Source organism: Carettochelys insculpta, chromosome 27 (genome assembly GCF_033958435.1).
Source record: "Carettochelys insculpta isolate YL-2023 chromosome 27, ASM3395843v1, whole genome shotgun sequence".
Classification (NCBI taxonomy): Eukaryota; Metazoa; Chordata; order Testudines; family Carettochelyidae; genus Carettochelys; species Carettochelys insculpta.
Window position 1 is genome coordinate 16,903,590 of NC_134163.1, and position 27,961 is coordinate 16,931,550.

Here is a 27,961-nt window from a genome sequence, read left to right on the forward strand (position 1 = left end):
AGGGTCCGCCGTAGCTGAGAGAGATGGAGAAGGCTCGGGGATAGCTAGAATTAATCCCTGACCGGGATAGGTGTCCCATCCACCAGCGGCCTAGGCCATGATGAGCGACACCGCTGGCGGGACAGGCAGCCCTACCTCAACCCCGGCTTTCAGCAAGTGGCGCGAAGGCGAATTAGAGCAAATGCTACCAGTCAGAGACAGCAGCCTCGAAGAGAGACGCCCCCTTCGCCCTACTGTTTCTATGGTGACGGACCCGTAAAGCATGGCTGCGCCAGTGCCGTAAAGGCTTTTTGCAGCACTTCCGCCTGGCGGGGTCTTAGGCGGCCTAGTGTTGGGTTTGGAGCAGGAACAGGGCTTCGTTTGACTGCAGCTATGGAGATGCCGTTGCCGCCTGATGGTGAGACCGGTTGGGGACCACATGGCCCTAGAGACGAGGGGGAGAGGCAGGAGTATGAGTATGGAGACGGTAGTAGTAAGGGAGTGTGGAGTTGTAAGGGCCCTAGTGCGGGAGCGGAGGGATGTGTATGGCCTTGTAAGGAGGTGGGGGCCGGCTCGGCTCGGCTCGGCTCGGCTGGAGGGAGGGAGGGAGGGAGGGAGCTAGCAGTGACTAGCTTGGTGGTACAGCTGTCATGTTTCTGTTGCCTCTTCTCCCTCCAGACCAGGAGCTGCGGAATGTTATTGATAAGTTGGCGCAGTTTGTGGCGCGGAATGGGCCCGAGTTCGAGAAGATGACAATGGAGAAGCAGAAAGAGAACCCCAAATTCTCGTTTCTCTTTGGGGGAGAGTTTTATGGCTACTACAAGTACAAACTGGCTCTGGAGCAGCAGCAGTGTGAGTGTGAAGCTCTTGAGGGAGTGACTATTAAAGACTTAGCAGCTGGTCTGTGACAGAACTGCAACTAGACCCCTATTTAATCACTTTACTTGTATTCCTGGGACTGGAATCTTGGAGTCTTGACTTCCATGCTTCTAGTGCAAAACAGTATATTTCAAACTGCTGTGAAAGGAAACTTGATTTTTTGGAGGAGAAAAATGTGAATTTTATATTTTTGTTGGTTAGCCCAGACTCTCTGGTCTAGTGTTTTATCCTGACCTAGACAAAAACTGGCAAGAAGGGTTTTTTCCTAACTTTTTTAAAGATGTGCAAGCGGTTGACTTAGATCTGGGCATGTAGCCACTCATTCTCTCTACACTGTAATTGTAGAAAAAGTAAACCAGTCATTATGGAAGAGCTGATCTGACATACTTTAATGGTATCCTTAGAAAGTCAATATAAACTAAGCATTTGCAACAGATGCACTGTCCAGGGTCCAATTGTTAAATATGTGTTAAAAATCATGTTGGATGTGCTGGAGCTTCAGATTTTGGCTAAATGTCTAGAAATGTGCCTCAGTTTAATTTATATTAATTTTACATTACAAAATTGTGTGAGAGAGAGTGGGAGGTTTTTGGAGGTAACAGGGCGGGTAGATGGTTTAGGATATTGGAGTAAATAAGTGGATTACTGCTTCTTTTATGGCTAGTGCTCTGCAAACAAACTCAAGACCTAGAGGCAACTGCACAGATCCAGCCGCTGTCACAGCCCTCTCTTCCACCAGCTGCAGCTATCCCAGCTCCTCAAGGTGCTCCCTCTGTGGAGGAACTTATCCAACAAAGCCAGTGGAATCTTCAGCAACAGGAACAGCATCTGCTTGCTATGCGCCAGGTAGGCTCAAGGTTATGTGTTTGCTTTACATACAAGGATTTGAATTGAAGGGAATCTGGAGCATCTTGCTTCTCGCTAGTGGTAATTTAGAATTGTAGCCTGGGAGGAGACATAAACTGGCATGACTTTGTATATAGTGTGTACTGCAGAACAGAAATGATAACCTGTTTGAAGCAGAAACACACCCAACCTTTGTTCAGCCAGACCATGTTTATAACCTATCAGGAGAGTAAAGAGGATACAGCTTGTGTAAAATAAGTTGGCAGATGCCCTACTCTTTTTGGTATCTGTTGTGACTTGTAGAGACTTTCAGCATGCAATGGTTCATTTTGATCTTAATGGTGATTTCTTGGATCAGGGTGAGCCATTGCTTGCTGGAACCAGTGGTTTTCTTGGACCACAGCTCACTATTGAAGATATGTTGCATCACACTGTATAGGTCTGTGGTGTGGACCTGGATTATGCTCTGAGCATTTAGCTCTTTGCAGTCTTTGCTTGGTTTCTGCTAGAGTAAGGTTTTTAAGATACTAATGGATAAAAGATTTCTCATAGGGAAGTAGCTAGGCAAGGGTTTAGTGACAACCAGGTGAAGAATAGCAATGTGCACCTGTGGGAGCAGAGCATCTTGGTCTTTGAAGAGAGCTTTATGTGCTTAGGAATATGGCAGACCTATTTGCTGCGTTTAGTATTAAAAGGATGTTGGCTATTCTAAAACAGTCTCAGTCTCTCTCTCTCTCTCTCAGGAACAGGTTACATCAGCAGTAGCCCTTGCTGTTGAACAACAAATGCAGAAAGTCTTGGAGGAAACCCAGCTAGACATGAATGAATTTGATAACTTGCTGCAGCCGATAATTGACACATGTACAAAAGATGCAATTTCAGTAAGTGAATGTCTGAGTTCATTCATCTTTTGCAGGTGATATGCTGGTATGGTAACATACCATGACATGCAGTTTTAAGAGTGTGTTTTTGTATGTAAATAAGTCTGGTGCTCTTTCAGCTGTGAGTGCCAGTGTCTCTGTTAACTGTGAATGTTTGTACATGTTTCCTGGTTTTCTTACTAAAAACACTTCAGAGTTTGCTGACTGGTATTCAGTACAGAAAGACTGTTGACGGCCAAGGAAAAAGTAGGATTCTGGTTCAAGTGTTGGGGTAAGAGATGGGGGGCTGAATCACTTTACACAGGGAAACTAGATTATTTCCAATTTACAGTACCATTGTGGCAGTTCATTTAAAACTCTGATGATTTGGCAGTCTGATAAAGATTCCCACAGAGGGAAGAGAGAAGCCTAAAGCTACAAATCATTGAGTCTCAGGCAGTGAGCAAAAGCAAAATGGGATCTACAAAGCGGAGAAAAATGGGTGAGAGGAATTTAGTCTGCTAGATGAAATTGTGACCCACATCTTAATGCAGTCATTAACTGTCATTATTAGTTCAAATATGGTTTGACCTCTAATAGTATTGTATATAGTTTTGATTGTACAATATTACTTAGTAACCGTACTTACATGGGAATTCTTTTCTTTGCACAGTAATGATCTGTTGATCTGTAAAAATATATCTGATGTGATAGGTCAGATTAATGTAAAATATTTTAAATTGGTTTTCAAAGGCTGGCAAAAACTGGATGTTTAGTAATGCAAAGTCTCCTCAACACTGTGAGCTGATGGCGGGACATCTGCGAAATCGCATAACGGCTGAAGGGGCTCACTTTGAGCTTCGTTTACACTTAATCTACCTAATCAATGATGTATTGCATCACTGGTAAGGATTAAAATGCATTTCCACTTGTAATTTTCATTGGCTTAATGAATAGTCAGAGGTCACTACTAGAAAACTTGTACTTGGTTTGGTCTGGTACTTTTTTAAATATAGTTTAAACTTTGTAGTTCTATCATGTTTACTTGACTGTAACATGATGCATATAATTGGTGCAAACATCGTATTGATATAATGAAGAACTGAATTAACTTTTAAAGTCATTGCTGTACATTGTTTTCAGCTGAGGCTGCATGATTAAAAATTTAAAGTATCCTAATCATTATATACAAATGAGTTACTAACCATACGTTTGTATTTGGAAGAGATACATATGTGGGTAGGTACTACAGCTCATTTAATTAACAATTTAGTAAAATACTGCCTTTTTTTTTGTCCTTGGCTAGTCAACGGAAGCAAGCACGGGACCTTCTGGCTGCTTTACAGAAGGTGGTTGTCCCTATATATTGTACTAGCTTTTTAGCTGTGGAAGAGGATAAGCAACAGAAAATTGCCAGAGTGAGTAGCTGTTTTTTAGCTTAGGCTGAGCCTTATGTTTTTATTTTCAGTGCTGGAGAAGCCTTTGTGACTAGTTTATAAAGATATAGTCTACTGTGTGCTATTTTCGTTCTGTTACTCCTGTCATGAGCTTTAGGTGTGTGTTTTTGTTTTTCCTCTTTCTCTCTGGATTTATATAGCTCCTTCAGCTGTGGGAGAAAAATGGCTACTTTGATGAATCAATTATTCAGCAATTACAGAGCCCAGCTCTTGGACTTGGCCAGTACCAGGTTAGTCAAGAGAAAGTTGGGCCCTCTATAATTGTGTAATAGATGGTGATTTGTGTAGTGTTTTTTTAAAAGCCCCAAATGCAGTAATTCCTCTTTTGTGAGGTATGAATAGTAGCTGTCTCTGTGTTATTCTACTGGATTACAAAAGTAATGTATTACATTACTCTACTCTAAAGTTACTAAGGTGGGCTGTTTTTAAAATATACCATAAAATTCTACTGTTCTGATTAGGCCTAGTTTCTTCACCCCATGAGCTCCCTCATTCCTGGCCCTTATTTGTGTTCTCGTAGTATGTTTGTTTTCTTTACGCCCTCCCAACCTTTGCTTGTTTACTGCTTATTTTCATTCTTTCTCTGGTTAGTAACATTCTGTATAGTACCATATGTACCACTGGTTTAACCCTTTGTTAAGGCACCCAGAATGAATGTTGCTAACTCCCAGCTTCTAATAAGACAAAGGGGAAATACAAAAGGACTTTTCCAGGTAGCATCTAGTAAATAGTAATGAGGGGTTTGTCATATGAGTAGTTGCAATATTTGAATCCCTCTAGGAAGAGGGTATATGTTATCTGGGTGTGGGTGAGGGGTGGGACACTTACAGCTGCACAGTAAGTTCTCGGAAATGCTAATCTTAATATGTGTCTTGTCCTATCAGGCAACTTTGATCACAGAATATGCATCAGTAGTGCAGCCTGTGCAGGTAGCCTTCCAGCAGCAGATACAAAACCTGAAAACGCAGCATGAAGAGTTTGTCAGTAGCTTAACACAGCAGCCACAGCAACAGCAACAACTACAAATACCACCACTGGAGAGTGAGGTAAAATCAACACCCCCAGCTCCGCCACCTGCTCCAGCACCACCTGCTGCTCCTGTCAGTCAAGCAGGTATGATTACATACTCCAAGCTTGTGTGTTACAAGATAATGGCTCTCAGGAGAGCTGCTAGTTTATCCCATGTCTTGACATTATGCTGCTATTTAGACTGATTTTTTTTCCCCCCACCCCCCCAATCATTTATAAATTATTTGTGCATATACTATCTCTTTTTTTTTTTTTGTTTTGTTTTCAGTGTTTATCTTTACAGGGCTAATTCTATTGGCAGTTTTATGCACAACTGCAATATAAAAAAATTATTAGGGTGTATACCTTTATTATTGACATGAAGAAACTTGCCTCTTTTAGCCTTGTGGTGTTGTTTCATTCTATAACCAAAATCTTTTATGCTGGGGAACCACCAGTGTGTCTGCCAAAGTGTTCATGAGGCTGTTCTTGGTAGCTTTAGTTTGGTGGATTTATTGCCACACTATCCTCATGAGTCCCTGGTTCCATCAATGATGATAATCGGAAGTGTGGGTGGGTGGGGCGGGGGGAAACCCAGCCAGGTTTTATTGTCAAGCAAGGTACAAATAAAAGCGTGTACAGTAGGGTCTCGACATTTGTGATGGTTCTGTGTGGGGAACCCTCACGGATGTTGAATTTCGTGAGTGCCACTCCCGCCTGGAGCCCAGCTGCTGGGGCTTGTACTTGGAGCCCAGGGGAAGTTGGGCAGGGGGTCTACTGGCACTCCCTGCCAGGGGACTCGGGTAGCAGCAGCAGCCGGTGCTTTGTGGCCCCAGGGAAGCGGCCGCACGCAAGTACTTGAATTTGCGACAGTTCGAGTGAAACCCTGCTGTATATATGCATGTGCCACAGTGGACTGTCACAGCCAGTGGGAGTTCCCCTGCCCCCCAGGTCAGACAAAGGCAGTCCCCCAAGGCATCATGTTATATACACATACAAATAGAGCACACTTTATTTTTGACATTGCCACCCATCTCCCTGTACTTCATGGTTTGATTAGGTCATTGTGTCATTTTAGACCCCTTCTTGAACCTAGATCTGTACCTGTGAGGAGTAGGTACCGAGGTCTTTTTTCAATGAGCTGGTGAGACCTTGTGATTTGAACTTATGAATTGTACCAGTTATCATTCTGCACCTGGAGCAATTGCCAGTTAGTGTTTTATACACTCAGCCTGGTGTGTACCAAGTTCTGTTAGAGGCCTGCCTCTTGCCCACAGTTTAGCTTTGAGCCATATTTTGTCCATGTTTGTTAGGCCTTAGGTCTCAAATCAGGCCTGTGCTGTATGGGCTTAGGCCTTCCGTATAACTACGGTAGCATGTAATTCTTCTTTGCCTTTTGTGAAACATGTAGCTTGATTCCTCTTAGGGAAGCTGTGCACCCACAAATCCCATTGAAGTGGGTCTGTCCCATGGAAGCTAATCACCTAATAAATAATTGTTCGTCTTTAAAGTGCTGTTCTGTCCTGTTGAATTCAGTTCAGCACCTTTGAAAATAGACCAGGTGCATTGGGATACTGATGTGTGTGTCTGTGATGGGGTGCAGTCACAGAAGACCTTTTGGGTTGTTCCCTGCTGTGCTGATCATGCCACTGATACCCACCTGTTTCGTGGGCTCCCTAACACCTTGTCCTGCTGACCCAGCCAAGGCACAGGGTTGTGGTTATAGCCCACAGAAAAGGAAAATGGTTATTGTTTAACCACAGCTCTGGGTGGATGCAGCTCTAGGGCACATCACCCAGAAAATGCACCCCCTAGAAAGGATAAACCCCAGATGAATCCATTTTTGTGCCAGAGATTTTCACAGGGAAGGCTCGTTTAGGTAAGTCCCCTGTTACCAATGAAAGGGCGATTATGGATAGTAGTAGCCCTCCCCATGAAATAACAGTTTGCTTAATAAAAGCTATTTCGTAAACTGTAGGATTTTAGTGGTTCTAAGAAAACAGGCAGATCACACAATTACCAAATTAAAGTAATACACATAGCTATTTCTACTCCACTAAGAATCTAGTTATTTGTGATTTCTTACTTGGAGAAAGCTCTTAATAAAGCTTGTGTTCCTTGTGCATCCACTATGTGTATGTAGAGAACTGTTTTCATAATTTAAAAAATGGAGAAATGCAACTTATAAAGCCACACAAAATTGATAATGGCATTTGGGATGGACATAAGATCTGAAATTCCTTCACTAAATGTGATTAGATTTGCTGTTGGTGCCATTTTAAAAGTGTATGAGATACTGAGGTCGTTGCACACTTTGTAAGTGCTTTCAACTATCCTGAAATAAAGAAACCAATAATTGGTGGTCCCAGCCCAATGGACAGTTGTTTTGTTTTTTGTTTTTTTTTTTCTGTTGGGGTAATCATACAAGAATGGCAAGTAAGTCAACTTAAGATCAGACTAGTCATTGGAAAATTTTTGTTAAATCCTTCTTGCTGTTGGGAATCGGGAACTAGGTGATTCCAGAGTGTCTTGATTGCTGCTCCCTTATCTGGGATCCTAATGAAAGGGGACTGAGCACCCTCTTGTTCCAGAGCGTGGTTGGCTGTTTTCAGTAAGGGGAGGATTTGTGGGACTGAAGGAGGAGAGACTGAGAATAATTAAATTATTTTATAGCAGACTATTAATGTATAACATGGAAATACAAGTACTATGTGAAGTATTTTATTGCTTCTTTGGAAGGTGGTATAAATTTAAATGGGAAACTAAATGATGGATTTTAAGGGGAGGTCCAGAGACTTCCACAGTATTATTGAAATGGACTAGGTCTGTAGATCAAACCAGTGTTTGGAACACTGCAACAAAGGGTGCTTCTTACAAGAGTCTCCAATTTATTCCAGATGATGGAAAATCGCAGCTTTCCCTAGCTGGTTCTTCAGACTATGATGCCACGGGAGCTGGGGGGCAAGATCCTGCAGCTGCTGGGCCACGTGGCCCTGGGCCTCATGATCAGATTCCTCCAAATAAACCACCTTGGTTTGACCAGCCTCATCCTGTTGCACCTTGGGGTCAACAACAGGTATCAAACTTGTAACTTTATAGCTATGGTAAAGTACTGGTCTGTGATGTTTAATAATTGTCAGATTGTAAAACCCATCATTCTGGTAGGAGCTTGTTGAAAAGCTGGAAATGTTGTTGTAGTCCAGACTTTAAAGTATCTGAAATTTTTTCTTTTTGTCAAAGTCAAATAAGAAATAATTAATTTTTTTTTTTTCACAGCTGTCCTACTGACTTTCCTTCGTGAGCAGGCAGTGGGGACCAAAGGTGTTTGGGCCATTCCTCTTATAATTTTGTTCAGTTTAAGGGGAAAAAAGTGCTGGTGGTAGATATAGTGACCAATGACATATCGTCCCTTAGAGTTAATGACATGATTGAGGCAAATGTGTGTGGGGGTTTGTGTTGTGTGTTTTTTTTTTTTTTTTTTTTTTTTTCTTCAAGCCTTACTTCACATTATCATTCTCTGTTTGCCCTGACTTCTGCAAAGCACTCTGCATATCAGATGTTTGTTCCCTCTGTGCACATGAAGCACTCATGCTAAGTAATAGAAGTAGACTTTTTTTCCTTTAGTCTCTATTTTTATAACCTTACTAGAAGATGTACCTGGCTTTATTTTGGTCCTTAATTGAAGTTTTTCTTTCTGCTCCTGGTCCCACCTTACCTGTCCCTAGAGGGGAGCAGTTTGGCGAGTGGGTCCCAGCCCCACTTCCTGTCCTGGAGGGGAGGCCAGTTTGGGCTGCAGCTCCCCATACCTGTTGGGGCTCTGGTTTGGGCTCTGGCTCCTGGCCTTTACACCTGTGCTTGGAGGAGGGGGGCACTGGTTTGAGCCACAGCTCCTGTCCCTGGATTGGAAGACTGCTTTGGGCCACAACTCCTAGCTCCCCCACCTGCACTTAGATATGGGGCGGGTTTGGGCCATGGCTTCCGGCCTCTCTGTCCTGGGCAGTGTGTGTGTGGGGCATGGCATAGGTCAGGTCCTGGCTTCCAACCTTGGCCAGAGATCTGAGGGGGTGAGGCTGGAGCTGGGCTGCTTTCACTGTCTTGAGCTCAGGGAATTGGGGGACAGGGGGCTGTGGAGACTGGAGCTGGATCACGGCACTGGGCCCAGCCTGAGTTGCAGGGGGTCGGGGAGAGGTATTTGACTTGGGTGAGCCATGGGTGTTCGGGCTGTGCTGCAGTGCTGAGCCTGACCCTAGCCTGAACTGGGATGTGATCTTGCAGGGGGGGATGGGAGCTGGGCCAGACAGCAATGGGCCTGGGCCAGTACTTCAGGAGGCTGAGCAGGGGAGCTATGGAGGCTGGGCCTGTGCTGCCGCACTAGGCCGGGGCCTGAGCCTGGGGGCGGTGGGTACAGCTACAGGTCTTATAGCCAGCCCTGAGTGTTGGGGGGAGGCTGAAGCCATGGCTCCCTTACCTAGCCTCGGACAGAGTGGCAGTGGGAGAGCCAGCACAGGGCTGTGGCTGTGGCTCTTTCTTCTAGTCCCAGACAGAGCGGCAGTGGAGGGAAGGCCAGAGCAGTAGGTGGTTGGGGGGAGAGGGGGCCATTATACTTGGCCCTAGCAAGAGCAGCTGGACTGAAGTTGGGCTGGCCCACTTCCCCCAGCGTAAGCTGTGGGGGCAGGGCCAGATTTGCTGGCCCCAATATCTAGGGGAGGTTAAATGGGGGTGAGGGGCAGCATGGCTCCCCCCATGGGGTGCAGGATGGGGCATATACCCATCTGAAGGCAGGCAGGATCAAGAGTCATATCTTCACAAGGCCACTGTTTTTTCCTGCTGTGTTTGCCCTCAATGGTCATTCTGTGGTATTACTGTTCCCTGCACTCACTGCCCACAATTGTCCCTCCTGTCAAAGCCCGTTCCTTTCCCCATTCTGGGAAGTTCCTGGGACATCAGGCATTTTCCACTTTCCAGGCACAACAAAACCCTGATCTTGGTTTACGTTAGGATAAAAGGAAGCTGCATACCAAATCTCATGGTCATAGTATTTATAATTTAAGAGGAGTTCTTCAACAAACAGCACTGCAGACTCACTCAAATATATAGTAGATGACTGGTCTTCTTTCACTCGCTGCCAGGGACCCCCACACTGTCCTCCATGGAATAATAACCACGAAGGGATGTGGAATGAACAGAGAGACTCAGGATGGAATAACCAGCGGGAGACCCCTTGGAATAATCAGCCAGATCCTTCTTGGAACAGCCAATTTGAAGCACCATGGAACAACCAGCATGAGCAGCCTCCCTGGGGCGGGGGCCAAAGGGAACCGCCATTTCGAATGCAGCGTCCACCCCACTTCAGAGGCCCGTTCCCTCCACATCAGCAACATCCCCAGTTTAATCAGCCCCCACATCCACATAATTTCAACCGCTTCCCACCTCGCTTCATGCAGGATGACTTCCCACCGCGCCATCCCTTTGAAAGGCCACCTTATCCTCATCGTTTTGACTATCCCCAAGGGGATTTTCCTCAAGGTAAAGTGGGTGCTGAGGATGCTAATAATAAGTACTGTTTTAAAATTAATTCCTTATGATGAGCTCTTGACAGCTAAGAAATGGAATAGCCCTTCCTGGAAAACTCTCAGTTCAAGGGTTGCATAGCTGCTGTTTACTTGTACTGAGAGATACAGTAAACTTGTATCCATGCTCCCCAGAACTAGGAGGTATCCAGAATATTTGAATATCTAGCAAATGGAAAGGTGTAACCCTGAAGAAAAACAAGATTAGATAGTAAGAAACAAACAGCAATGTATGCGGAGTACTTCATTTACCAACAACAGTAGTAGTGTACACAGTAAACTTGTGTTTGCTGTATTTATTTGTATTTACTTTCACTATACTGTACTTATGAAAAATGAAACTAAAATTTACTTACGGATATTTGAGAGTTCCATATGATAGAATGCTAGATGTAAAAGTTTACTGTATTGTGTAAGGCATTTGCTTTCTGTTTCTTAGCATTTTCTTCTCTGCAATGTAATGGACAGTTGCAACCCATAATTACTGCAGTTAGCGAAAATATGTACTTGCCTCTTACAAGCATGTGTAGTTGTCTAGAGGCCAGTGGAAACCATCCTTCTGTGGTAGTTTTTTAAAGTGCTTTTACACAAATGCTAGGAGTCTGTCTAATAAGATGGGTGAACTGGAGTACCTCATATCAAAGGAGGAAGTTGACATAATAGGCATCACAGAAACATGGTGGAATGAGGACAATCAGTGGGACACTATCATACCGGGGTATATATTATATCGGAAAGACAGAACAGGTTGTGCGGGTGGCAGAGTGGTACTATATGTGAAGGATAATATAGAATCAAATGAAGCAAAAATCCTAAAGGAATCAAAATGTTCCATAGAATCATTATGGATAACAATTCATTCCTCTAATATGAATATGGCATTAGGAATATATTACCGACCACCTAACCAGGACAGTGATAGTGATGCTGAAATGTTAAGGGAGATTAGAGAGGCTATCAAAATAAAAAACACAGTAATAATAGGAGATTTCAATTATCCCCATATTGATTGGGTACATGTCACCTCAGGACGGGATTCAGAGATTAAATTTCTTGATGCCTTAAATGACTGCTTCTTGGAGCAGCTAGTACAGGAACCCACAAGGGGAGAGTCAATTCTCAATCTAGTCCTGACTGGAACGCAGGATCTGGTCCAAGAGGTAACTGTTACTGGACCGCTTGGAAATAGTGACAACAATATAATAACTTTTAATATTCCTGTGTTGGAAAGAACACCGCAGCGATCAAACACTCCAGCATTTAATTTCAAAAAGGGGAATTACATTAAAATGAGGAAGCTAGTTAAACAGAAACTAAAAGGTAGAGTAACTAAACTAAAATCCCTGGAAGCTGCATGGAAACTGTTTAAAGACACCATACTAGAGGCCCAACTTAAATGTATACCCCAAATAAAAAAAACACAGTAAGAGACCTAACAAAGAACCACCATGGCTTAACAGCCATGTTAAAAAGGCAGTGAGAGAGGAAAAGGGCAGCTTTTAAAAAGTGGAAGTCAAATCCTAGTGAGGAAAATAGAAAGGAACACAAACACTCCCAAATTAAGTGTCACAATGTAGTAAGAAAAGCCAAAAACGATTTTGAGGAACAGCTAGCCAAAAATTCAAAAAATGATAGTAAAATGTCTTTTAAATACATTAGAAGCAGGAAGCCTGCTAAAAAAGCAGTGGGGCCCTTGGACGATAAAGATATAAAAGGAGCGATCAAGGAAGACAGCGCCATTGCAGAGCGATTAAATGATTTCTTTGCTTCAGTCTTCACGGCTGAGGATGTTACAGAGGTTCCTAAATCTGAGCCAGCCTTTTTAGGTGACGAATCTGAGGAACTCTCCCAGATTGAAGTGACATTAGAGGAGGTTTTGGAGTTAATTGATAAGCTGAATAGTAACAAGTCTCCAGGACCAGATGGTATTCACCCAAGGGTTCTGAAAGAACTCAAATGTGAAATTGCGGAGTTAACAACAGTGGTTTGTAACCTATCCTTTAAATCCGCTTCGGTACCCAGTGACTGGAAGACGGCCAATATAACACCAATATTTAAAAAAAGGCTCTAGAGGAGACCCTGGCAATTATAGACCGATAAGTCTAACATCAGTACCAGGCAAATTAGTAGAAACAATAGTAAAGAATAAAATTGCAAGGCACGTAGAAGAGCACGAATTGTTGGGCAAAAGTCAGCATGGTTTCTGCAGAGGGAAGTCATGTCTGTCTAATCTATTAGAATTCTTTGAAGGGGTTAATAAACATGTGGACAAAGGGCACCCAGTGGACATAATATACCTAGATTTCCAGAAAGCCTTTGAGATGGTCCCACACCAAAGGCTTTTGTGTAAATTAGGTGGTCATGGGATAGGAGGAAAGATCCTTTCATGGATCGGGAATTGGTTAAAAGACAGAAAACAAAGGGTTGGAATAAATGGTAAATTTTCACAATGGAGGGGAGTAACTAGTGGTGTTCCCCAGGGGTCAGTCCTGGGACCGATCCTGTTCAACTTCTTCATCAATGATCTAGAAAATGAGGTAAGCAGTGAGGTGGCAAAGTTTGCAGATGACACCAAGTTGTTCAGGACAGTCAAAACCAAAAGGGATTGTGAAGAACTACAAAAAGATCTCAGCAAACTGAGTGATTGGGCAGCAAAATGGCAAATGATGTTTAATGTGGGTAAGTGTAAGGTAACGCACATTGGAAAAAATAACCCAAATTACACGTACAACATGATGGGGTCAAATTTAGCTACGACAGATCAGGAAAGGGATCTTGGAGTTATAGTGGATAGTTCTCTGAAGACATCCATGCAGTGTGCAGCGGCAGTTAGTAAAGCAAATAGGATGTTAGGAATTATTAAAAAAGGGATAGATAATAAGACGAAAAAATATCATACTTCCCCTATATAAAACTATGGTACGCCCACATCTTGAGTACTGTGTGCAGTTGTGGTCTCCTCACCTCAAAAAAGATATATTGGCATTAGAAAAGGTTCAGAAAAGGGCGACTAAGATGATTAGGGGCTTGGAACGGGTCCCATATGGGGAGTGGCTAGAGAGACTGGGACTTTTCAGTTTGGAAAAGAGGCGATTGAGGGGCGATATGATAGAGGTATATAAAATCATGAATGGTGTGGAGAAAGTGAATATAGAAAAATTATTTACCTTTTCCCATAATACAAGAACTAGGGGACACCAAATGAAATTGATGGGTAGTAGGTTCAAAACTAATAAAAGGAAATTTTTCTTCACACAGCGCACAGTCAACCTGTGGAACTCCTTGCCGGAGGAGGCTGTGAAGGCCAGGACTCTATTAGGGTTTAAAAAAAGCTCGATAAATTTTTGCAGGTTAGGTCCATAAATGGCTATTAGCCAGGGGTAAAGTATGGTGCCCTAGCCTTCAGTACAAGGGCAGGAGATGGATGGCAGGAGATAAATCACTTGATCATTGTCTTCTGTTCTCCTTCTCTGGGGCACCTGGCATTGGCCACTGTCGGCAGACGGGATACTGGGCTGGATGGACCTTTGGTCTGACCCAGTATGGCCGTTCTTATGTTCTTGTTAGAAAGGCACTCTAAAAGGTAGGAAAGTTGTTTTTTTGGTTTTGTTTTGTGTTGTTCCCCCCCGCCCAATTAAAATAAAGTAATGAATGATCTGAGCATGACTCATAGTGAACAAATACTGGCTTTGTGTACCAGAATTGGTACAGCATGCAACTGAGCCATTGTAAACTATGCTGGCAGAGCTGCACAGAGATACTCCCTGCTGTTCAGGGCTGGGTTATAGGGCAAGAAGAAGAAACAGCAGACATGCGCTGGAGGAAGAAATTTGTACTATGACTACTCAGTTCTAGATGTTGCTAGTTATCTCTCACTTTCATTAGAAGCAGATTACAAACACGAGCTAAAAACTTCTCTAACATTTTAGGCTGTCTCCCACTCCACTTACATTTAATAGAGAAAAGTCTCTACAGTTGCCTGCTAGAATCCTGAATATGGAGCAAATTGTCTGGGTTTAACTGTTGGTTCTCTCCTGTTTATTCTTGGGTACTCTCCTGTCTTATACATATCAGCTCCATTGACTTCATTCCAAAGAAATTTTAACATTGGTGAATTCTCAGTTTTAAATCAACAATTAATGTTTTTATAAGCCAGTGTTTCAAACTGTCTGTGGAACACTAACAGCAACGAAGGGTCCTGTGGCACCTTATAGACTAATAGAAAAGTTTTGAGCATGAGCACAGACTCACTTCATCAGATGCATTGCGGAACACTAGTGTTCCGTGCAATGTAAACAGGTGTTTTGCAAAAAATAAAAAAAAAAAAATTGATGCTAGCGATTTTTTTCCTTCTAAAAACTACGAAATTGTGTGTATCAAAATACTAAGATATTTTAATAGTATTTAGATTGTAGGTATACTGATATTTATAATGCATTATAGTGTAGTTATGCGTGACTTGTGCTAGTGTTCAGAGAAGTCATGTGACACTTCACTAGTGATGGGGATTCAACACTCCAGCATTGTTCCTAATATTAAGCAGATGTGTGAACAAAAAATGCTGAAACTCTTCCCATTTTAAAAAATTCAAATGTTACTTATTTTTATTTTCCAGTAGTTTTCTGTAAAAATAACAAATTTTATAAAAATACAATTTTTAAATTTTTCCAGAATTTTTTGCATTTCCTTTTCTTTAAGGAAGGACAGTCCTTTTTTGAACAATATTGTACTTTATTTTTTTATACAAAAGAACAACGTTAACTATCTTTCTTTGGGCTGTTATGTTGATGTTTTGTTTTCAGTTTGCATTTAATTTTGATAATTTAATTATAGGTTCCTAACCATCCTCATATCAGGAAGACATCAGTTGTTCACTGAAGTGATTTTTCTCATTATTTTTGTTCTTAGTTTTTTAAGATGTCTTTGTAAAATAAACACATTTAAATCAACTTTTTTGAACATTACGTTTGGCAATTTTTCAGTTCAAAACCCCCCAACTAGCATGTATGAGTTCTGTCAATATATTGCAAGCCCAAAAGTGTTCCATGGCCAAATTAGGCTGGGAAATGCTGCTCTAGGTGCTTCATGACCACAGACCTGTAACCAGAGCTTTCTCTTCCATTTAGTAATTAATGAGCGCTCCTTGTAGTAAGATTCCCCACCCCCTCCCCTTGGAATAAATTTATTGGTGCAGGGCATTTCAATTAGTTGTCCTTCTTCCTGTCTTCATCCCTATAAAATAAGGCTTTATTGTTTTATTCTTTTCAGAAATCGGACCTCCTCATCATCACCCTGGGCATAGGCTGCCTCATCCTGGAATTGGTGAGCACCCTCCTTGGGGTGGGCCACAGCACCCTGATTTTGGACCTCCTCCACATGGATTTAATGGGCAGCCTCCTCACATGCGGAGACAAGGCCCCCCTCATGTGAACCATGATGATCCTAGCCTGGTGCCAAATGTCCCCTACTTTGATCTTCCTGCTGGACTTATGGCTCCACTTGTGAAAGTAAGTTGCTGAAATGTAAGCTAAGCAGAAGGGTTAACAGATCAAACTCCTATGATCGGTTTTAGGGATAGTTTAAAATGTAAGTTATTACTTCAAAGTATTGTGCTTTCCACATGGTGCCACTTCACCAGGATTGACACAGAGGACATTTCAGAAAAGCAGCTAGAATATGAAGACGTTTCTCAGTGTTACAGGTCCCACTAGTTCTAAATTTTACCCATAATTTTAAAATCAGTAGCACATAGTGGTAAGAGTAAGGCGAGAATCCCAGTCACTGCCAAGCCATGTTGGTAGCCTCTGATCTTAAATGGTTCTGTGAACTGTTCTTTTATAATTCTAATTTAATACAAGTGACTAAAGCACCAGAAAACAGACTGTGGAGAGTATACTGACTACTGTGAAATGAGTTGAATTGGTATAATTTAGTGTTCTAGATTAATTAATCAACTTCTGTCTTAAGTTCTTTTATTACCAGTGCACATCATGGTTTCCCAAGTCTTGTGCCAAAAGCTTTGGCTGTCGTGGGTTTGTATAGATTAAAACTGCATTTTGTACTTCTAGGAATGCCAGCTAACGTACTCCCACCTTTTAAAATTGAAAATGTCACACTAGAGTCTTTTTCTACTAGATGATTCAGCTCTGCTTGTATCAGAGAGGTAGCTGTGTTAATCTGTAGCTTTGAGAACAACAAGAAGTCTTGTGGCACCTTATAAACTAACAGATATTTTGGAGCATAAGCTTTTATGGGCAAAGACCTGCTTCATCAGATGCGCCTGTAGTGCTTGTGGTATCTGCCAGCATCTTATTTTTAGGTCATGTTTAATTCACTACTGAAAGAAGTGAGATTTTTAGGTACATTTATCACTTTTAGGTAGTCGCCCCATGACTTGAAAACCGTTTGTTTTGTTTCTGGCAGCTTGAAGATCATGAATATAAACCTCTGGATCCTAAAGATATACGTCTTCCACCCCCAATGCCCCCGAGTGACAGGTTGCTGGCTGCAGTTGAAGCATTTTATAGTCCACCATCTCATGACAGGCCGAGAAACAGGTAAGAATGCATTTAGGAGCAATATGGTAAAGAAAATGCTCTACCTTTTTAACTTCGGTTCTTCTAGTGCTGAAATAAGTACTTTTAAGTTACATTTTTGAATGTCATCTGGTCTTATACTGAGCCCATGAGCCCATTTTCCCCCAATCCCCTATTCTGTGATGGGTAGCATAAGCTAGTGAGTGGGCTGCATGAGTTACCTTCCTTCATCTCAGTGGGCTGCAAGATTTTTATAACCATGACCAGGGGTCTGCAATCTGTAGCTCTTTAAAGACTTTGTTGTTGTACCACCTAATGCTATAATTGCAAAGTAGGGAAAAAGTCTTATGGTAGACACCTTGCAGTAAGCATGTATCGCATTACAAATAATTGTGTCTGAGCTGCTCTTAGTAGGAGTTACAAAAAGTATGGTTTGACGTTATTTATTAAGGATCGTCTCATCGTCATGCATTGCAGCTCATGACTTGGGTTTTTTTCCTGAATTAAAAAAATGCTTCCTCTTGCTATTTTGGTTGCTGACCTTGACCAGGACTATCTCCTGGGATAGGGTAGTTTTGCTAACTGCCCTTGTATAACTAGAATTTTTGGGGTGTGCTAGTTGAACTGGTGCAGCGCTTTGATTGGATTCAGAGGAAGTCCACAGCTCTTACAGTTAATGTTGTATGCAGTCAGCATGCATCTTACTTCCTATGCTGCTGCTTTACAAGTTTGTCACTTTAGTTATACTAGTAGAGTTTAAAAAAAAAAAAAAAGTACATCTGGAAACCAGTGGAATTTTTGGTGTGCAACCATGTGCATAATGTCTTGTGGGCCACAAACAGACCCTCACAAGCCACAGCTTACCCACAACTTCCCTATTCCTTAAAAACCTTAGGGGAAATTTTGAACTTGTCTATTTAGCAAAGATAACTTTCCTACATATTGGCTTTCTGTGTGGTTGATATCTTACAGTGAAGGATGGGAGCAGAATGGACTGTATGAGTTTTTCAGAGCTAAAATGAGAGCTAGACGGAGGAAAGGTCAGGAGAAGAGAAATAGGTAAGATGTCCCTTGAGCTGCCCCTCTGATGTTTGCCATTCATTAAGACCGTTACTGCTGCCTCAGTCAGTCATATACTGAAATTTTTTTTTTTTTTTACAGCATATCAAGGCAATAATGGTCTTACCTTTTCTGGAGTTTGACACAAAAAATAGCATACTTGACACTCTGGCAGGCTTTGGCTTCATTGGGTTATCAGCAAAACTTCAGCATGTTGAAATTGTAGTTTAAGTGAAACTACATATTTGCTTTTATGTGGCTCACAAGAACCTTACTCAGGTTTCTTGGTATTTTGTTATCCCTGTGCAGTGGGCCGTCTCGATCTCGCAGTAGGTCTAAAAGCAGAGGTCGCTCCTCCTCACGATCCAATTCAAGATCTTCAAAGTCATCTGGCTCCTATTCAAGGTCCCGATCACGATCCTGTTCCCGATCACGATCCTACTCACGATCGCAGTCCAGGTAGGGTGACGCAAAAGCTCATTAGGAACTATGCTTTGCTAAATTGCCTCCTTAGATGCTGGATTTGTGCCAGCGTGAACCTTCACAACAGCTCTTTGAAGGTATGGCCATGAATATTCCCAATATTACCAATGAGGAAAATGAAAGGTGAAGCGAGTTGTACAATGCAGTGCAGTGAGTTAATGGCAGAGCTGTCACTTGAACTTGAGTTTCTAACTCTGACCCTGTTACTTTAGACCATGCTCCCTTTGCACATTCAACACGTCTCTCATTGGTCAAGAATACAGGGTTTTTCCCCAGAAAATGGAAGATTCTGCAACTTAAAGCTACGTTTTTTTACTTTCTTCAGGAAACCTTACTTACCTATTTTAAGGTACCATAGGTCACAAGGTTTTGTTCAGTAAGATGAAGGTGGAGACCCAGATGTGTTAAATCCAGTGCATCCATTCTGTTTCTCAGATATATAGAATGTGTCACAATGGAGGCTGGGTACATGAAATGGTATATCAGTGTTTCTGAATATTTTTGTTCATAAACTCTCTAGATCTTAATTACTTTTTAAAAACTATTTTAGTAACCTCAGGTGAATTACAAAACCTAGAGAACCACATGGAAAAAGCTATGTATTGCTATAATCCAATGCATCATATAAAGAAAACTGACTTCACATACACTTACTTTACAGAAGCAGGAGCAGATCCCATTCTTCTCGTAGTCGATCACGGTCAAGGTCAAGATCAAGATCTAAATCTTACTCCCCAGGAAGGCGGCACCGGTCCAGATCGCGCAGTACCACTCCTCCGTAAGGCTTTTCATAGAATTCTAGGGCTGGAAGGGACCTTAGGAGGTCATCTAGTTCAGCCCCCTGCCCAAAGTAGGATCAACCCCAACTAAATCATCCCAGCTAGGACCTTGTCAAGCCGGGACTTACAAACCTCTAGGAATGGAGATTCCACCACCTCTCTTGGTAACACATTCCAGTCCTTCAGCACCCTCCTGGTGAAACAGTGTTTCTTAATCCAAAGTGAGAACCCAAGTGTCCAGTGTGCAGCCATGGTCTCACTAATGCCCTATGTCAAATCCATTCCGCCCACCTGCTCCAGGGTTTCTTAAACTGTGTACTGTGAACAAGTCGCAGGTGTGTGCCAGTGTTGGGACAAACACACAGATGGACTCTTGTCTCTTATTAAACCAGATACAATGTTACTTCACTGCTGTGGTACTTTAAATTACTTCTTTTGGGTGGTGCTGTGTATGTTGCTGGTGGTTTTTGGATTGAGGTGGTGATGTGTGCTGAAACTAGCCTACGAGTCTTCTATATAAATAAACGCTTAATGAACTATGTAGAAAAGGGCAGAATTTGAAGCTGATCAAAACATAATTTGAACAACTGCACAATCATGTATATACGTGGAGAGAGACTATACAATTACTTCATAGTTCTTGGTGATAACTAAATTGTGTGTATTAAAAACCCTTAGATGAATAACATGGAGAGGAAAAAGAGTCCTCTAGGCACATTTGCAGTTTACTATTGAGAAAACCATAGTAGCTGATATCCTTGATGTGTGCTAATTTCAGGGGTGGTAATGGTGATACAGAGTGTGCTGCAACAGGACTCTTTAGCTGTGTCTGCACGTGCATGCTACTTTGAAGTAGCGGCACTAACTTCGACATAGCGCCCGTCGCGGCTACACGCGTCGGGCGCTATTTCGAAGTTAACTTCGACGTTAGGCGGCAAGACGTCGAAGTCGCTAACCTCATGAGGGGATCGGAATAGCGCCCTACTTCGACGTTCAACGTCGAAGTAGGGACCGTGTAGACGATCCGCGTCCCGCAACGTCGAAATTGCCGGGTCCTCCATGGTGGCCATCAGCTGGGGGGTTGAGAGATGCTGTCTCTCCAGCCCCTGCGGGGCTCTATGGTCACCGTGGGCAGCAGCCCTTAGCCCAGGGTTTCTGGCTGCTGCTGCAGCAGCTGGGGATCCATGCTGCATGCACAGGGTCTGCAACCAGTTGTCGGCTCTGTGTATCTTGTGTTGTTTAGTGCAACTGTGTCTGGGAGGGGCCCTTTAAGGGAGCGGCTTGCTGTTGAGTCCGCCCTGTGACCCTGCCTGCAGCTGTGCCTGGCACCCTTATTTCGATGTGTGCTACTTTGGCGTGTAGACGTACCCTCGCAGCGCCTATTTCGATGTGGTGCCGCGCAACGTCGAAGTTGAACATCGACGTTGCCAGCCCTGGAGGATGTGTAGACGTTATTCATCGAAATAGCCTATTTCGATGTTGGCTTCACGTGTAGACGTAGCCTTTGTGTCCTGCCTTTCCAAAGGTTTATAACTTGCTAGTTATGCTGACAAGTATCGGAGAGGTAGCTGTGTTAGTCTGTATCTTCAAAAACAAGAAGTCATCCTGTGTTACCTTTATAGCCTAACAGATATTTTGGAGCACAAGCTTTTGTGGGAAAAGACCTGCTTCATCAGATGCGTGAGAGTTATGTTGGTTATAGAAGTTTAAACAATACATATGCATAAAAATAACTTACATATTCAATGTAATGTTAAAATTCTAATTATAAATTTGTATATTTGTGTCTCAGTTCTGCTGCTGGTTTGGGCTCTAGCTCTGGACCTCCTATACCTGATTCAAGACTTGGAGAAGAAAATAAGGGGCATCAAATGTTAGTGAAAATGGGTAAGTTTTATTGTCTTTGAAACCAATCATTCTGGTTCCTCCCCAGTAGAACCTTTAACAAAGAAGGAATGTAGGTGGGAGGAAGGTGCCTTCTGACTTTTAAAACCCAGTGTATTTACCTCTTAGTTGAGTAGGGCCTTGCTCTCCAGGGTTTTACATACTGTATGCGAGAGAGGCTGCTGTAAATTTTATTTTGACCCTTGGCTTGGACTCTTCTATGTAAACATAAATGAAGTCATGGTCAGACTGTAGACTTCAAAAATAAAGCCATGCCACGTAAATATATGTAGGCCAAACATGTTCTGATATCTTGTTAAAGTTGTGCATACATTCTGCTGTCTAAGGTCAACTGTATTGAATAACCTATCTAGATGAAAATAGCGGTATAGAAAAGGCAGCTACCACATTCAGCGAACAGATAACTTGAGATAAGGAAACACTATTGAACACCGGTATGCAGTCTACTAGATGTGTGGTCTGAGCAGACTGCCGCGTGATAATGAGCCCTGGATCACTGACAGCAGGCATCAGAAAAGGCTAATACCTATCACAGCCTTACTGGATTCTAAATATCCAGTGGGAATCCAAAGTTCCTGACCCTAAAGTACTTTTAAAAATCAAAATTACCTAGTCTAATCACTTGTTTCAAATACAGACCTTTCCATTGTCTTAATCATTTGTAATGTATGAACAGTGGATGCTCCAAGGCCCTGAAGTCAGCCTAGGCTGAAGAAGCTATTAGCTAGCAGCTACGTTTGGACGGCTGTGGTACACCTGTAAGTTGGAGACTTAAAAGAAGCATCGGAGGGAAAGCAAAGAGTGAACAGGAAAGACAAGCGGATCTGATGTGCTGGTTTAATTTTCTGGCCCCATGTCTTAGGTCTGCATTGTTTGTGGAAGAGATTTAAGACACAATTCTGTAGCATGAAGTACAGTAACTGAGCTACTCTTGTGATTAATCCATTCTTCTGAGTGGGCTGGCTGCCATATATAAAAGCACCCATGACCAAATATGTTTATAGAATCATGTAGGGACTCAAGAGGTCATTTAGTCCCTTCTCACCATGCTGGGGCAAGACTCAGTGTATGTAGACCAAGCTCGACAGGTGTGTGTTTTGTTTAACCTTTTCTTAAAAATCTTCAGTGGTGGGGACTTTTCGTCTTGCTTTAGTAACCTCTTTCAGTGCTTAACTACCCTTATGGTTCAGAAGTTTTTCCTAATGTATAACTTAAATCTCTTTCTCCAAAATCACTACTTGTCCTGCCTTAAGTGTTCACTGAGATTATTACTGTCCTCTTTATGACATCCCATAACATATTTCAAATGAAAACTGTTAATGTGTATGTGAATTGTGTGAGCGTAGACTTAGTCCTCAAGGAATGCTGGAAATCACTGGCACCCCATGCAATCATGCGTGCTTGAGGGAAGAAACTGAGAAGTCATGTTGTTTCCCTCTGCCTCTGATGATAGTAAATGAAACCAGCCATTCATTTAATTGTTCACCTTATTTGTGGCTTTAGGTGGAAAAAGAGCCTAGATGTGTGCAGATGGTTCTTGGGTTTCTATTGTAAACTGTTTCACTTCACAGTTTTGTCTCAAATAGTAATTAATATCACTGTTTTATTGTATCACTTCATGCATTTATATAGCCCCTATTGTAATTGATACAGGCACTCATGCTAATGTTTAGTCTTCTTTACACCTTATAGGCTGTGTCTACACTAGCCCAAAACTTCGAAATGGCCATGAAATTTCAAAGTTTACTAATGGAGTGCTGAAATACATGTTGAGCGCCTCCTTAGCCTGCCGACAGCTGCGGCACTTCGAAATTGCCGCGGCTTGTCCAGACAGGGCTCCTTTTCCTATCTGCTGTTAGGAATAAGGGGATTTCGAAGTTGCCAGGGTCCTTTTGAAAAGGAGCCCCCTCTGGATGAGCTGCGTGGTGGCGAGCCGCGTCAATTTTGAAGTGCTGCGGCTGCCAGCAGGCTAATGAGGTGCTGAATATGTATTTCAGTGCTTCATTAGTAAACTTTGAAATGGCCATTTGCATGGCCATTTTGAAGTTTTGGGCTAGCGTAGAAGTAGCCGTAGAGATATACTGTTAATCCTCATTTTACAGCTGGAAAAGTGAGGCAGAGAGGCTGATTTGTTGAAGATCAGAGGATGCCTGGCAGAGAACACAATTGAAGCTGGAATTCCAGGCTGATGCTCTGTTGGGACTATCCTTCTTCCTTTTAATATTTAAAATGCCAGATCTTGCAGTCCTGCTCTTGTCTGCATGTAGTAACACTTTTTAGCTGGCAAAACAGACCACTCCTAATAATCTACTTTCCTTCATCCCAGACTAACAGAGCCCTTGTCAACTCTGGCCCTCCCTTTTCCTGGGACCCCATTCTTCAAATACCCCTCTGAAACCACGCCCCCCCCCCCCGACTAATGCATCTGATGAAGCAGGTCTTTGCCCACCAAAGCTTATGCTCCAAAATATCTGTTAGTCTATAAGGTGCCACAAGACTTTTTGTTCTCTAAGCTACAAACTAACATGGCTACCTCTTTGATAGTTGTTCATCAGTCACTCATACAGGTTCCAAGTTTAGTTTTTATGCAGACTTTCATGATGGGTCTAGCCTAAGGCAATAGAGGGCCATAGGCACCTTGTCTTATCCCTTACCCCGGTCCTACTAATATGAGTAGTAGTAGTAGTGGAAGCGGGGCTCATTCCACTCCAGAGAAGCAGGGAGGTTTCCATGAGTAGCAGCAAAGGGACTCCTCCCTACATGAGGTACCTTTTTCTAATAGACAAAATACATCTGCTTGGAGTGAGAAGGTGGAGCATACTGCATTCTTCCTCTCACACAAAGTGTCTTCTCTCGGGTGGTGTTGATGCTGCTCATTCTCTACAGACCAGCAAGTCTTGAAATTAATACTTGAGAGAGTTCACCCTTTTCAGTGTTGTTGTTTCAAGGCTCTATCAAACATTATGTGCACTACTTCCTCGCTTTATTTCCAAAATGTGCTCCTGTACAGTTCACACTAATAAGAATTTTAATAGCAAATAAGATGCTGGTCCATGTTGTTTTTATAGGATGGAGTGGATCTGGTGGACTGGGAGCCAAGGAACAAGGAATCCAAGACCCGATTAAAGGAGGGGACATCCGCGATAAATGGGATCAGTATAAAGGAGTAGGAGTTGCACTAGATGACCCATATGAAAACTATCGCAGAAATAAAAGTTACTCATTTATTGCACGCATGAAGGCTAGAGATGAATGTAAGTGAATGATGGACATTTTAAAAAGGTCCTATGAGTCCTCTGTAGTTAACATAATAGCTTCTTTAGCCCACTTGGCAAAGGTTTTCCTAGACCAGGGTCACCAACCTTTCCAAGGTGGAGTGCTGAAATTTGACCTTTTGACCTATGTATGGTCCAACGGCCACTAATACTTTTTGAAGTCCAGCTGGAGCCCTGCCCTCTGGTGGAGGCCCCAGCCCTGCATGCTGGGCTTCAGCCCTGTGCGGTCGCAAAGCAGGGCTGCCAGCGCGGGCCTGGGACTCCCCGGCCATGTGCTCCAAGCCCACCTCCAGCCCCCATGGGGACCCAGGCCAGGCAGTGAGGGAGCCAGGACTCTGCAGTGGTGCCCTGCCTCCTGGCCCCATGTCTGGGGCTCCAGTGGGGCTTCGGCCCTTTGCTCTCACTCCCTCCCATGATGCATAGGGGTGGAGAGACAGGGCCCGAGCTCTCCCATATGCTACTCTAAATTGGCTTGCATGCCGAGATTGGCATACATGTTGGAGGTTGTCAACCCCTGCCTTAGACTATAATATTCAACAGAGGTTGCACAGGGAATCAAAAGATTAGGAACACAAATTAGCTTAAAACTGTTGTATTATTTGCTTTTTAAATGTCTGGAAAAGTAAATGCTGCTCTCTGAATATCCCGACACTTTTCCTTGGTAAGTGCTTTTGTCACACTATATTACTCTTGCGGCCTTCTCTGTCAAATTAAATGCTGCACATTATTTTAAAACTGCAGTATTTTGCAAATTATTTGGCAAACACTGCATAATCACATCAGTTTAAATTATTTTTGGTAATGTATTTCAAAATACCTGTCCAAGTATGTAACAATATATACAAAATTTTCTCCAGGAGTAGACCGTTAGAGCAGTCCCTATGACAAACTAGTTCCTATTTCTCTGCCTTCCCTCACAGACCAGTTGGAGGACAGAGACCCACTACCATCTCCCCTCCAGATCCAGTCATGTCCCTACCACCCAAAAAGCTATACCTCTTCCCCAAGTCCAGACACCTGCACGCCTCCTCCCAGATCCAAGAGATCCAGAGGGAGAAACACAGATACTTGGTCCCAGGTGTGCATGAAGTTTCCTGCATCCAGCTGTTTTCTCAGGGCATGCTGGGAACTATTGCTGCTAGAGACCCTTTAGCTCCCCCACATCCTCCCAGTATATGTGAAAGCTGTGTTCTTCCAGGTGTAGCAACCCCTAGTGGCACCCAGCAGCACTACAGCCCACTTTGGGGGAAGTGGTAATTCTGTGTACAAAATTAATTTCTAAAAATTCTGCATTGTGCAGTGGCACAGAATTCCCCCAGGAAGACTACAGCTGCTCTATTCCAGAATACTTGGTTTGAACTGCAAAGGCTATTGCATCAGGAAAGAATGCATTTTCTAAATTTAATCCAAGTTGAACTTTATTTGCAATTTAGAAAGTCAAGTGCATTTAACACTCTCTCTTCCAAGTCAACCCCATTTATTCCCCTCTTCTGCAAGCCAGGTTTTTGTTCTGAGGTGGTTGCCATCCAGTTTATTTTTAATCTTCAGACGACCAGATTTAATCTGTACACTACTGGTGGAGGATGACTAATGTCCAAGGGATGTGTATAGCTAGTGAGCAGGAGGAAAAGATCGATTTGTGGGTACTAGAAGGCAGGCCAGCTTTTCTGTCTGGCTGGATCCAGCTAGGAGCTGTTAACCCTTGCTGTTGAGCTGTGCTCCTTTTCTAAGCACTGGAATCAGCAGTGGGTATGCACAACAAAGGACTGCAGTAGAGACTTGGAAAAAGATGATATAGGTGTAACTTACAGTTCTTGGCCAATGTGTGGCACCTTGTGAAATGGAGAGCTTCATTTTGAAAATGAGGAATTAGCTTTATGGAATTCTCGATGATAATCTTTACCCAGCAAGGGTACTTAACAAATAGTGCTGGGGAAAATGGTAAACAAGGGAGGAGCTTTGGGCATACACAGTCACTTCTGCCCATAGCTCTTAAGGCTGCCTGCAAAATCTCTGCCCAAAAAACAGTGCACACAAAAAAAAACTTGTGAATGAGGCCCACATTCTAAGGTGAACTACTCTTCAGACAGAACTGAGACTAACTACAGAGTGTGTAAGAACTTTTCTCCCTATTGTTTCAGTGAAGCGTGAAACCCAAGACCCTCCACCACCTGAATAAGACTCCCTGAAATCAGAAGAAAGATGTCTTGCATCTTCTACAAAAGATTAAACTTAATCTTGTATAAATCAGGATTAATGTCTGGAGGAAGTGACATTAAATGAATTACATTTAAATCTATGATGGAAAATGGAAGGCTATGACATGTACTCCAACATTTGTTTAGTACTTTAAAAAGGCCAGTCATTTGTGTTACATGTCTAGCAAGTTTAAAAATGCCCGTTTATTTTGCAAAGTTTTAAAAATTAGTTGCCCATTTTATATTAGAATTAAACCCCCGCCAAGCTCTTTGTCCCTGCTCCAGGATTGTGATCCACTTGTTTCTGTGGCATACAAATGTTGTTTGTTATGGTTCTTTGTCTCTTGTTCCATAATGTATGTTTTTCTCTCAAAGGTTAATTCTATTTGAAGTGGAAGGGTGCTGCCTTGGGAGCAAGTCAGACTGATGCTGAGCAGTGTATCCTAATGTCTAAATGGGGGATGAAGCACCTAATTCCAATACAGGTGACCTATGAGCACTGTATGAGCTTATTAGAACCTACTACACAACTTAAGGCCCCTAAGCACCACCTGTTGCAGTCACAGCTCTATTCAGAATGTGGAGTGTTAACTGTTTTAGCTACTCAAGTGCTCTAAGAAATGTTCAATGCTTTGTAATGAGACATTCTTTAAGCTTTTTTATATTTTTGTATATACCCTTGAATAAAAGCTAAAACTAGTTCAGTAGACAAGACTCCATTTTTCCCATCCCACATTTCTACATATGAAGCATTCCTGGAAACCACTTTACCTACAAAATGCCCTTTTTTTGTAACTGAATTCTGTTTCCAGAGACCACCAGCTACAGCTGTTGTATGTCCTTATACTGCAGAGGTCTGCTGGACAGCAGCCTCATCCAGAGCCATTTTTACAGTAAAAACCCTTTTCGAAATCATCCAGTCCAATAAGGTAAACAGCTTGTTTTAGATTTGCCGTAGCTGTGAAACTGTAACAGTCTGTAAATCAGCAAAGATATATATGTTATCAACTTGTGAATTTTACTGTTTTGCCTTCAAATAAACACTTTTATAAATCTGGTTTTAGCTTATTTTTCAATATGTAGTATGTCTTTTAATGGAACAGGTGTTCAGAAAATGTTCTTTATGT

General features: G+C 42.5%; 1 protein-coding gene across 3 annotated transcripts; it reads left to right on the forward strand.

Moving 5' to 3' along the window:
* Positions 1-327: 327 nt before the first annotated feature.
* On the forward strand, positions 328-27,892 carry CHERP (calcium homeostasis endoplasmic reticulum protein). Of its 3 annotated transcripts, XM_074977995.1 has the most exons (18): positions 342-397; positions 625-831; positions 1,523-1,704; positions 2,448-2,585; positions 3,318-3,469; positions 3,871-3,982; positions 4,162-4,251; positions 4,906-5,134; positions 7,927-8,105; positions 10,159-10,555; positions 15,868-16,106; positions 17,023-17,156; positions 18,108-18,194; positions 18,504-18,653; positions 19,339-19,455; positions 21,249-21,343; positions 24,430-24,615; positions 27,210-27,892. In XM_074977995.1, exons 1-18 carry the CDS (start codon positions 373-375, stop codon positions 27,212-27,214), a joined length of 2,724 nt encoding a protein of 907 aa, XP_074834096.1. In that variant the 5' UTR covers positions 342-372; the 3' UTR covers positions 27,215-27,892. The 3 variants fall into 3 exon arrangements, with proteins under 3 accessions (XP_074834097.1, XP_074834096.1, XP_074834095.1); XM_074977996.1 differs by lacking the exon at positions 27,210-27,892 and having other exon boundaries at positions 328-397; positions 658-831; positions 24,430-24,623; XM_074977994.1 differs by lacking the exon at positions 27,210-27,892 and having other exon boundaries at positions 24,430-24,623.
* The last annotated feature ends 69 nt before the right edge of the window (positions 27,893-27,961 follow it).

Excerpts from the sequence above, each read along its gene's own strand:
- CHERP (XM_074977994.1), top strand. The coding sequence starts at position 373 with ATGGAGATGCCGTTGCCGCCTGATG. Across the intron at positions 17,157-18,107 it reads CATGACAGGCCGAGAAACAG|TGAAGGATGGGAGCAGAATG; the intron begins GTAAGAATGCAT and ends GATATCTTACAG. Across the intron at positions 19,456-21,248 it reads TCGCGCAGTACCACTCCTCC|TTCTGCTGCTGGTTTGGGCT; the intron begins GTAAGGCTTTTC and ends TTTGTGTCTCAG.